This window comes from Talpa occidentalis, unplaced genomic scaffold (genome assembly GCF_014898055.3).
Source record: "Talpa occidentalis isolate TD23 unplaced genomic scaffold, MPIMG_talOcc4v2.1 talOcc4.2, whole genome shotgun sequence".
NCBI lineage: Eukaryota > Metazoa > Chordata > Mammalia > Eulipotyphla > Talpidae > Talpa > Talpa occidentalis.
Genome location: NW_023602073.1, coordinates 82,223,708 through 82,236,084, shown reverse-complemented (window position 1 = coordinate 82,236,084; position 12,377 = coordinate 82,223,708). Strand labels below are relative to the sequence as shown.

The 12,377-nt window shown below is 34.4% G+C and overlaps 1 protein-coding gene across 1 annotated transcript in view; it reads left to right on the top strand.

Annotated features, from left to right (window-relative positions):
• LMBRD1 (LMBR1 domain containing 1) overlaps positions 1–12,377 on the top strand; it is an 87,925-nt gene that overhangs the window by 39,190 nt on the left and 36,358 nt on the right. The window contains exons 7-8 of the mRNA XM_037519928.2: positions 656–729; positions 9,284–9,409. Of these exons, the coding sequence (XP_037375825.1) occupies positions 656–729; positions 9,284–9,409 (200 nt within the window). The remainder of the gene's footprint in view (positions 1–655; positions 730–9,283; positions 9,410–12,377) is intronic.

Here is a 12,377-nt window from a genome sequence, read left to right as displayed (position 1 = left end):
AGAAATCCCACTGATTTTAATTTCAGACCATGTATTAAAAGATTATTTGAGGGCCTCCCCTGGTGGCTTAGCGGTTGAGTGCTGGGCTACGAGGCTGCCCACAGCCTCTGCAGCGCCAGTTCGTTCCCCGGCTGCTGGGGATGGTCCCACCAAAAAATAAATAAATAAATAAATAAAAATAAATAAAAAGATTATTTGAAAATTAAGAACAGAGAAACTGGGAGTATCAAGATTGAGGAGAGAGGAAGAAAGAGTCAAACTCAATGGCTTTCCTATGTAATATTATTTCTCAAGGTTTGACAATGAGAAAGTCTAGGAATTTTTTTGGTCACCTTTTAAACATCTGATATTTTGCTGATTTCTTTTTAGACTCAATAGTGAGGTAGTATATTCTGCTTTGATTTTAAGAGGTGAAGGGAAGAAATCTTAATCGAAAAGATCTTTTATAAATCAGTTTGTGAAGAGCCCTTTAAAAACTTTTCTCCATTTGGAGTTAGCATTTCATGGATGACTTAATGCATGTTGAGTTTATTTTTTTGGAATGTATAAGAAGCCCAAATTTTATATTTTTAAATTGATTTGTTGAATATAAACATTGGAATAATACATGTATAATATACATATACCCTTTTACAGCATTTTTCTTCCTTTGCAGATGGTTTAGCTGCATTATCATTTTCCATTAGTTCTTTGACCTTGATTGGAATGTTGGCAGCTATAACTTACACAGTAAGTGTAATGGTGATAATTGACCTAAAATTAAAGATTTACTCTATGAAGCATTTTAATATTTAAATCTTAGATATTCAATTTAATTCTGTTTTCCTCTTTAGTATTTTGGTGTTTTCTTCATTTTTCTTGAGTTTTGTTTACTTAAAAGGAGAGTTAAATTTCAAGTACTTAGTAACATTTTATCTATATTTGTGAAGTTTAGTATTTAGAAACAAAAATTGTAACTTGTGAATCTTGAAGGTGGTTCTTCACTATGCAGTAGTAGATTTAATGATTTATAAGAATAGTAGAACTTGGAACCATAGATAAATATTTGTTAATGATTGAGCAGATTTATCTTACTTGGGGATGTATGGTTTTTAAAATCAGTTATTTTACATAACTTAGTATTTCTCTAGTATCTGTAATCTAATATTATACTGTATATAATCCAGTTTCATACTTTCAGAGACTGATTTATTTTTAATCTTTCTGGAAATGGTAAGATAGGAATTGTAATAAAACTTGTGTACAAACTGCCCTTGTGCTTAAATTATAGAAGAGAAACCAGTAATAAATGTTTCTTGCCTCCCTCCTAAAAGAGAGTTAATACAGGAAACTTTAAATTATCTGGAACCTTTGAAATTAATGTAGTTTATATTAGAGCATCTTGATTCTTGCAAAGATGGAAGATACTGATTATCATGAAAACATCTTTGAATATTGCTCCAATATATCTTCAATATAAAAGAAATTGGCTATTAGTGTGGTAGCAGAGTCTAATTTTGTTACATAATTATTCAAGGATCATAATATATAATAAAAGAAGTCTAAATTGTTTGCATTTTGATAGCTTTCAGGTGCTTCCTTGGATACTCTTTTATTCATTGCCATTTTGGTTTTTTTCATGTATTAGTATAGAAGGACTTTGTTATGTGATATCAATATTACTGGGTAAGTATCCTTCCATATGTGTATTATATAAGTTGTTTGTTTTTTAAGAGGCCATCACAAGTTACTACAAAGTAAGAGTTAGACCTAAATTCTAATTGCTATTTTGGGGTCTGATTTGTTATGTTAATCTTGGGTTTGTCTTTTAACTTTCCTGTATCAGTGTTTTCCCATTAAATTAGAATTAAAAAATGCCTTTTGGGGATTTTTGAGGTCGTGCTTTCAAGATTATAAGGAAATGAGACTACAGAAGTTGATGAAAGATCAGTCAGGAGAAAGACATGAAAAGGAGAAAGCCAATATGTAAAGGCAATGTCAAGAAACTCAAAGGGTCTGAGGAATTAGCCTACTTGCAATCTGCTATAGTTTCATGGATGTTGGCTGAAGATGCAAGACTTCTTGGTCAGAAACAAGGAACTTTTTTATTATTTATAGCAATGCTAGTAGCTATCGGATCAGCATTTTCTCCGAGTTCCAATTTCCAGTGGCAATGTGAAGAGTACCAGATAAGACTTTCATATAAAAGAGGAACCTTGCACTTAGGGAAGCTGAATCTTTTATAATGGACAGTAAACATGCCTGCTTTTTGCTTCTAATTTTTGTCCTTCAAAGTTATTTTATACAGATGTCCTTGAAAAAAATTGCACAAAAAAGGGCAGTCAGTGCTTGACTTTGCAAAATATACAGAAATGAGGGACTCATAGAGAATTGTTTTTCAATGGTCAAATAGTAGATGCTATGAAGAAAAATAAGGCAAGTAAGGCAATAGAGGAAATTGATTTTTTTCTTAAAGCTCAGGAGTGGATTCTTTCACATTTGAAAAAAGATGTGAGTGAAGTGAAAGCCATTCTTGAGAGAAGAAGTAAAATTCCTGAGATAGGGACCCACAGGCTGTATTCAAAGATGCAAAGTCATTGTAACTTCAGCACAGTTAATAAGGGGAGAGAATGGCAGAAGTTTAGAAATAGAGGCCATGTTATGTGGAGCCTTATACATCATTATTTTGATTTTAGATTTTATTCTGATTGAGTTTGGAGGTATTTGAAGGGTTTTAAGTGGAAATAGGGACTAACATTTTAACAGTATTACTCTGATGACTGAATTAAATAAGCTGTGTGGGTGTGGAATAAAGGGGATGGGAAAAAGAAAAATGTGAAATTATGAAACTCTTTGAAGAAGAGCGTTTCCCTATAGGAACGGTATTTACAATATGTAAAAAAATATTTTGAATGAATACCATATCTTCTATTTTTCAAATTGAAACTGAAAATTATTTTGCAATCAGTTAAACGAAATATCATAATTATGCCTGTGATTGTTGTGTTTGGTTTTATAGTGAAGCTCTTTTACTTTAAATCAAACACAATAATCATTCTAGAATGCAGAGGGCTGGGTTGAAGAGAGGATCTTCTGATTGTGGTCAGGCTGTGAACCAGAAACGTGAAGACATGGTGACTAGATAGAGGGGTACCACTTCCACTAGGACCAGCGGAGAGTGTCTAATATAACAGTATGTTAAGAGTAGAGTACTAACACTAACTTTATGTATTTTCTTATCACCTTACTGGAGGGGCTTAAATGTGAATCTCTTATGAGTCTAAGGGTTCTTTGAACTACTTAACTAAGTTTCGTTATCTCTAAAATTAGAATAATACTTAATGAAGTTGTGAGAATTTAATTAAACAATTCAAATTGTTTAGCATCTATCAGCTACTCAACAAATAGTTACTAGTAGCTCAAGTCATTTGAATAATCATGGTTTCATATGGTTTGGACTATAGTTCCCACCTCTTTTCTCCAGCTGTTAAAGTAAACCAGATGCTGAAGGTAGTTGTATCATGATCAGTGAGAATGTGGATTATGAAAAGATGAGTGAGTCAAAGAAGCATTCACAGTACATGGTGATTACTTTTAGGGTGTGTGAATAGACAAATAGCATTTAAATAGTATTACAGACAAATCAAATCTCATTGGTTAATAGTACTGATTATCTGTTTGCAGATGCAAGCTTTCTATATTATTACTAAAAAGCTTAAGAATTGAATATTTCATCTATTGAGGGCATGGAAGGGCTATAGTATATATTCTTGGGACATAGAAGAGGTTTAATTTAAACTAAAGTTATGGAAAGTTGATACTTTATATAGTACTTTAAAGATAATATCATGTCTGTTACAGAATCTGTAACTGTTCGTATTGACAGTTTTTATAATGTATGTGTCCATCAATTGTGAATTTCTTGGATATGCATTATTTAGTTTAGAAACTAGATGATTATTTAAACTTTATCAAGATTATCTACTGAATCATATACAAAGAAATAGCCAAATAATCAGTTAGTCAATTTTAGGAGAAAGCTGTCAAACAGTTTATTAATTTGCTTTTCATTTTCAATTTAAATTGAAAAGAAATCTGATGCTTTTTAAGTTTAAAAAAATGAAGCCTCTACGGACAAATATTTATGTAGATGTTTTAATTTTTTGGTGCCACCAAGTGGGGGAATGTTGAATAATTATGTTTTCAAATAAAATGTATCATATGTACCACTGAAGCACCTATAGAAAGCAGTGACTAGTCACTTTTATTATATATACTCTTTGTTGAAAAACTGAATGTCTTCCAGTATGTTTATGAATTTTATGTGCATGCTGTTATGCTAATCTATATATTTGAGATTATGAAAGAAAATAAAATTGAAAAAGATTCAAAATTTATTAAAAATCAGTTTTAATAATCTTTGAGAATAGAAATCACCTTCAAAGATCAACTTTCTTGGCCTTCAATGTGATGCTATATTTCTTTGAATTTGTGTCACTGATTTTAAGATGCACTGTTATTTTATATACCACTGTAAGAAAAATATTCATGCCCATGCTCTCTTATAATTTTTATTTCATATTTAGTGAGAGAAATTTCTTAGATTTATGTAAATACTTCAAAAATTATATCCGTGGCTATGTGCATAATAAGGAAAATATGAGTAAAATAAGTTGGAGAGGTGTTCCTGAACTCAACATTTTGAGTATGACTCTTCTGAATTAGTTTTTGAATTGGTTATTCATGACCATGTTTTACTATACAGTATCTTTTATGCTGTGATAGAATTGATTGATGGTGCAGCTTTTCCTGAGTGCTCTTCTCTTTAAGTTGTGCTAACATATCCATTGTGTACAAATTTAAGCTGTTGTTTTGTTTTTGTTTTTTATCTTGCCATGTAAAAGACAATCTTTTTGTGTTTATCTCAGTGAAAATGGTTTCTGTTTTGACTAACTTCCTTTCTTAAGCTCAGAAAGTACTTCACTGTTGCTTTGCAAGAAAATAAGCAATAATGCTTATTATTCCAATGAACCTTTTTTCTTTTTCTCCTTACATGTTTTTGTTTCATAATCAAATCATAATGCTATCTTATAAGACATTTTAAATTATAGTTAAACTCATTCATTGTGCCTAGAATGCATGTACCTAAGTGAAGAAGTAACTATACTGTATCCAGCTATGACCAAATCTGTTAATAGGCTGGTAATGACAACTATGTCGTGATTTATACCTAGCCAGTGATTTATAAGATGTATTCAAATATCACTGATGTTAAATGTGAGAAAATACTGTATGTGTTTCAGAATCAGTGAATACTTAAGAGATATCTTAATTGAACACATTATGAATTATTTTACTAGTTATAGCAGCATATATGTGTTTGAGTAATAGGTGTCACAGATATGTACAGCACATGTATTCATTCTAGGCAGTTCTTGGTATTGACTCTTTGCTGTAATCCAAGGTTCATATGATGCAAATCATCATGCTAGTTAAAGGTGATATGTAGGGAAAAGGACAGCATAAAAAAGGAATTAGAAATGTTTGTAGTTTATGTGTACTCTTTCAAAACATTTTGTGAATATAGATGGCAACTTATAATTGGAAATAAAATTAGAGTCAGTTATGACTGACCTAGAAGGAAGTAACCTCTTTAGTCTTGTTGATTTTCTGCTAATTCACTAGAGGGCAGTAGTAAGCAATAAAAGTTTTGTATTTCTGAAAATGGATAGTCTTTTACAATGTTTCCGAACAAGTCAGATGAGTGTATAAAGATCATAAAGTTGTAATGATTAATTTTTGGTATAATGTGTCGCATCAGGTTTATTATAATCTAAGTATTACAGTTCAATATTCTGATAAACAATGAAACTTAAAAATGCAATCCCAAAATTAAATAAACAAACAAACAAACAAACAAACAAATAAATAAATAAATAAAAATGCAATCCAAATATAAGCTAAAAGCTAGGTAACCAGACAGTGACACTTGTTTCTGTGCTTCCTTCAAAATTAAAAATTCACAAAAAAGTTGTTGTATTCTTTTTTTTAAAAAAAGATTTATTTATTTATGTAAGAACCAGGGTACAGGCCAAATGTGGAGGAGGGTGAGAAGATTCACCAGAGACAGAGCAGGGAACAGAACAGGCAGATTGACCGAAGTACACTGCTGAGGGGAGCAGCATGCAAGACAGGATTGGTCTGCTGTGCCATGTGGGCTCCTCCCCAGCTGGCCAGGATCAAACCCGCGCTGCAGAGGCTGCAGACAGCCTCACAGAGCTGCGCTCAACCGCCTGCTCCAACAGGGAGGCCCAAAGTTGTTACATTCTTGTCCCATTTTACCATGAAATGTTCTTAGGATCCAGGCCACATATTTTTATTTTCTAAAATGTTTTAAGCCATTTAGGAATTCTAATAAATACATGAATTTTAAATAAGGAGTAAGTTCATATGAATAAAGAGCTCTTTCTTTGATTAAATATTATCTTAGAGGAATTTTCTTATCAATTTTAATAAGTGTTTGTACTTGCAATAAAGATAGGAGGAAAACGAATTAAGACCTAGTTCAAGGTCAGTATCAAGTAGTCTACCACAGTGGCTGATGAATCTGTTATTTTCTGGGTGAATCTGATTAGCCAAGTTCAGCAGATCTAGTGATAAAACAATTATGTGCAGACCAGTAGTGTTAATGTACAATGTTCCGTTCTATAATTGACTTATTAGTAAGGTACATTTACAAGTCAAGAAAGGCTTCTCAGATGTGGTGTAATTAAGCTGAGACCTGAAAGGCACTGAAATTTGCTAATGAAGTCCAGTAAGATGATAGGCATTCTAGATGAGGGCACTGCGTGTACCAAGGTACATCCATAGTATGGATGCTTAGAAAGCTTGAAGTAGTGTAAAAGTGGAGTGTTTCAAGAACAGCAAACAATTCAAAGGCATGAGATAAGATTGGTAGGGATCAGGTTGTGAAAGGCTGTGTATGCCAGGATTAGATAATTAGAGTCTGCTTATAAGACAGTAATTTTGGGACTGACTCTGCTCAATTCTGCTTTCTTCCTTACCTAGTGCTGCCTGGTCAGCCAACATGGCTAATGTGGCCTAACCCAAGCTATTCAATGTCCTGAGTCCTGCCTGCATCAGCATGAATGAGCTGAAGAAAGCATATAGAAAGTTAGTCAAGGAATATCATCCTGATATGATAAATTCAACGAAATAAGCTTTGCCTATTAAGTACTATCAAATCCTGAGAAGTGTGAGTTATGACAAATATGGAGATGAAGGGCTTCAGGAAGGCAGTGGTGGAGGTGGTGGCATGGATGATGTGTTCACACATTTTTGGTGTAAGATTGTTTGACTTCATGGGCATTCAGAGTAGAAGTCAAAATGGCAGAAGAGATTAAACAATTTATAGAAATTAATGGGACAAGAATATAACAAGTCATGAAGCATGGACAGAGATTGTATTCACTGGGGAGGAGACCAGGCCCAAGGAATGGAAACCGTATGCATTGTTCTTCTGCAATAAGAGAAAGAACAGGAGGTGTTACAGAGAAATGGGAATGATTTGTACATGGGGTATAAGATAGGACTTGTTGAAACTCTTTGTGGACTTCGGTTCACATTTTAATGTTTTGAGGATGTAAAAATTAATGTTAAATACATAAAAATTTTTAAACCTGATTGTATTCTTCTTTTTATATTACAAATGCAAATTTGACAAGAACTGAGTTAATTAAAGGAAAATCATTAGTCAAAATTACATTTTCTTCTACTATAAAGAGAACTTTCCCTACCTCTTTTTTTCAGATAGGGAATTTATGATAACAATAACGTACACTTTAGAAGTATTTAAAATGCAAGTTTTTAGGTATATCTTCTTCAGTAAATACAAGGATTTGCCTATTGGGTAATAATTTCAGGTCATAATCACCTAAACATAACATGTGATAGGACTAATTGATTTATATGTTTCCTTTTACTCATCTTCTCTATTCATATTCTCCCTAATTTTTTTAAAAAACTTCATTTATCAGAATTTATGCTTTGCTTTTGATTTGTGATTTAATCAGTTTATTTTATCATTATTTGTGGTACTCACAGAAGAATATTAAATTAATTAAAATTGACACGAAAGATATTTGAGGTCATCCTGGGATTTGATATCAAGATAACAGAAAACATGAAAGTAAACATACAGGATCACCCAGAATATATTTGAGTATGGAGTTAAGCCCAAGAAATAACATTTATCATTTCTTTCTATGGTCATTGTCCTGAACTCAATCCTGTGATCATACCTAACTTAAGGGAAACCTGACATAGTTTGGCTGTATACTCAGGAGGAAAATGAAAACAATTCACATAATAATATTTATCTGCTTTAGCACATGTTGCTGCAAGCAAGAAGTGGTAGTTGTGAATTTTGCTTCTAATGTTTTCAGGTAATGATGATTTTGTACAATGGTCACATGCAATTGCCATTGAGTGTTTTTAATGGTTATAATAAATGTCATCACTTGTGACTGGCTAATGCAGAATTGTGTAACATGAAATAGTATGTTTATTTTTAATGCTGATTAATTTACTTTTAGGAAAATATTTAAAAAAATACTTAGTAAGGGGCCTCTCTGGTGGCACAGGGAGCTAGCCCACATAGCACAGCAGACCTCTTCTGTCTCGCCCACTGCTCCCCTCAGCAGTGTATTTCAGTAGATCCAACTGTTCTGCTCTCCACTCTGTGATGAATCCTCTCATTCCGTGCACCTCTGGCCTAGACTCCAGTTCCTGTATAAATAAAATAAATCTTTCAAATAAAATAAAACATTTAGTAAAAAAATGATTATAGGTTATTGAGAACGTGTATGAACTGTATAGATAATAGGTATGCTAATTAAATAATGTGTATTACAATACTTATGTTTTACTAAGGGTTTATTATATATACTTGGAGAAAATTGTTTTTTTCCCCATAGAAAATAATTTTGTAAATTGATTTTACTTATTCATGTATCTTCTTAACCACTGATTAGCCTGAAGTTGTCACTTATTACTTTGGTAAGATATTATATTTACATTAATTTTGCAACTTGCCCTTTGAGGAATTGGTATTTTCTATTCTGGGAATAGTTAGTATTGCAAATATAAAGAAGTATGAAACAGTATTATCATAATTTATTCATATGTACCACCCTTTCACAACTACTTACTCTTTTTGTAGTTACTTCAGAGGATAGTTTTACCTGAAAGTTGTATATAAGATGTTTAAAGTAGTATTACTAAAGCAAAGTTTTGTTTCTTTTAGGCATATGGCATGTCAGCATTACCTTTAAATCTAATAAAAGGCACTAGAAGTGCTGCTTATGAACGGTTAGAAAACACTGAAGACATTGAAGAAGTGGAGCAACATATTCAAGCAATCAAGTCAAAAGTGAGTTGGTGTTTTCTTTAATTTGGAAGCATAAAAGTGCTTTGTCTTTAAGCTACTTTCTTTTTTTTTTTTAATTAATTTATTTATATTTATACAAGCACTGGGTACAGTCAGAAGCGTGGAAAGATGAGAGAATTCACCAGAGCCAGAGCGGGAAAAGTACAGGCAGACTGACAATACACTGCTGAGGGTAGCAGCAGGCGGCAGGAGAGGTCTGTGCACCATGTGGGACCCTCACCCAGTGGCTAGGGATCGAACCAGCACTGCAGAGGCTGCAGGCAGCTTCGCAACCCAGCTCTCAACCGCTGCGCCACTGGGGAGGCCCTAAGCTATTTTCTGATGTGACTTACACATTGTTGGCAAACCTATTGTCTTGTGTGAAATGTAGGACTCGGTAGTTTGAGAAGTCCTATTGTGTTCTGACTACTAAAAACAAAAGTTCTGCTTATGTATGATCAAAAACTGGATAGTTCCCAGGTATGCTGATTCTATGTGTAATGTCGGATTTTACTTTACCGCTGATGTTCACATCTATGGACTTTGAATAAACTAAAGATTATATGTGGGCCTCCCCAGTGGCACAGCGGTTGAGTGCTGGGTTGCGAAGCTGCCTGCGGCCTCTGCAGTGCCAGTTCAATCCCCGGCTGCTCCCGGGCCACCGGAGGAGGGTCCCACATGGCGCGCAGACCTCTCCTGCTGCCCACTGCTCCCCTCAGCAGTGTACTTCGGTCCTTCTGCCTGCTCTGCTCCCTGCTCTGGCTCTGGTGAATTCTCTCACCCTCCTGCGCTTCTGACTGTACCCAGTGCTTGCATAAATAAATAAATAAATATTTTTTAAAAAATTATATAAAAAAAAGATTATATGTAACCCCTTACCAATTAAATGTACTTTTAAGAAATATGATAATAGTATTTATTATTTCATTACCTTCAAATAACAGATACATCTTATCTATAGAAAATGGAGAAAAATGTAAAGTTCTCTAAATTCTATTAAACTAGTGTAATTCTGATATGAAACCAGGAAATAATAACACACAAAAAGAAAGCAGTATAGTCTTCCTCATGAAAATGTAGGCAAATATTTTAATATAAATAAAAGCATTAGCAATTGAAAGCCTCTGCTGTAATAGAATATTTAATAATTATCAGATTAGGTTTATCACTGAAATGCAAAGATGATACTTTACAAAATATATTGAATAGCTCAGTATATTGAGAATAAACGATGTGCTACTTTTGGAGAGTGGGGATTTGAGATATAATGGACATATAACATTTTCTTAATTTCAGGTGATAAACATCTCAATAGATGCCAAAGGGTATTTGGCAAAAATTAACTTGTAGTTAACGGTTTTTTTTTAAAAAAAGTCATCAAATTAGAAGAAGAGAAGAAAATTCTTAACAGAGGAAGTCTACAAAGAACATCATACTTACTGGTGGAAGAATAGAAACTTTTGCAGTAAAGTCAGGTATAGGATAGTGAGATCAGGACCTCTCCGGTGGGGCAGCGGGTTGAGCACAGCGCTGTGAAGCTGTCTGCAGCTTCTGCAGTGCGAGTTCTATCCCGGCCGGCCAACGAGAATCCTACATGGCGTGGCAGACCTCCGGCAGACCTCTCCTGTCTTGCCTGCAGCAGTGTATTTCACTCGTCTGCTTATTCTGGTCCCTACTCTGTCTCTGGTGAATCCTCGCACCCTCCTGCACCTCTGGCCTGTACCCCAGCTCTTGTATAAAAATAAATCTTTTTTTTTTTTTTTTTTTGTGGGACCCTCGACAGCGGCCAGGGAATGAACTGGGCTGCAGCCCAGCGCTCAACCACTGCGCCCCCAGGGGAGGCCCATAAATAAATCTTTTTAAAAAAATATTTATAGGGCCTCCCCTAGTGGCGCAGGTGGTTGAGCGCCACGCTGTGAAGCAGTCTGCAGCCTCTGCAGCGTGGGTTCAGTCCTGGCCGGCTGGCTGGTGAGGGTCCCACATGGTGAGGGCAGACCTCTCCTGTCTCGCTCGCTGCTCCCCTCAGCAGTGTATTTCGTCAGTCTGCCTGTTCTGCTCCCTGCTCTGTCTCTGGTGAATCCTCTCACCCTCCCTCGCATCTGGCCTGTACCCCAGTTCTTGTATAAAATAAATAAATGTCTTTTAAAATAATTATTTATAAAAAATAAATTAAAAATTTTTAAAAAAGCATAGTGATATCAGTATCATTGTTGCTCTTTAGCATATTACTGGGGTTCCTAGTCAGATAAGAAGGAACTTAAGTGTGAATGTTGGAGGGGAATATGAAAAAAGGAAAATAACTTTTATTATTTACATATGTCTATCAAGAAAATCCAAAAGAATTGACAAACTAATAGTATGAGTTATAGTTCATCAAGGGGCCTGGATACAAACATAAAATATTAGCCAGTTGGATCACTGATGTCATAGACAATGATCTTGTTCACAACAGCTACATACTATAAAATTGTAAGAAATGTCAGAATCTTCCTGGCAGAAATTATATAATTTACTGAAATACTTAGTAGAACTCTGAAGTAAATGGAAAATTCCATCAGTTTCTAATTGGGAAGATTCAGTATTGTGGAGATGACAGTTTTGTTTAAATTTAGGTGGAAATTCAGTTAATATATACCAAAAAAATGAAATTTGCATAAGCTTCCTGTCATCTATCAAAATGGATCCTGAATTTGAGTGAAACATAACATTTGTTTGGAGTTGGTTGATGAAGTAGCCCAGTTTGTGTTCTATAAAACTTACAAGTTTTATAGAAAAAAGACTTTCTGTAGGATACCTAGCTGTAGTGCCACCAAGGCAGAGCAGGTTCTCTATGGATCTGGGTAGATGGCTAAAGGAGGAGTCCTGGAGCCCTCAGTGGCTTTTTCAGGCTTTTAATGATCTTTCTACACCGTTTGTAGTGAGGAAACTAGGTGCAGGGCAGGCAGGGAGGCCTGGGCCAGGAGGCTGGCAG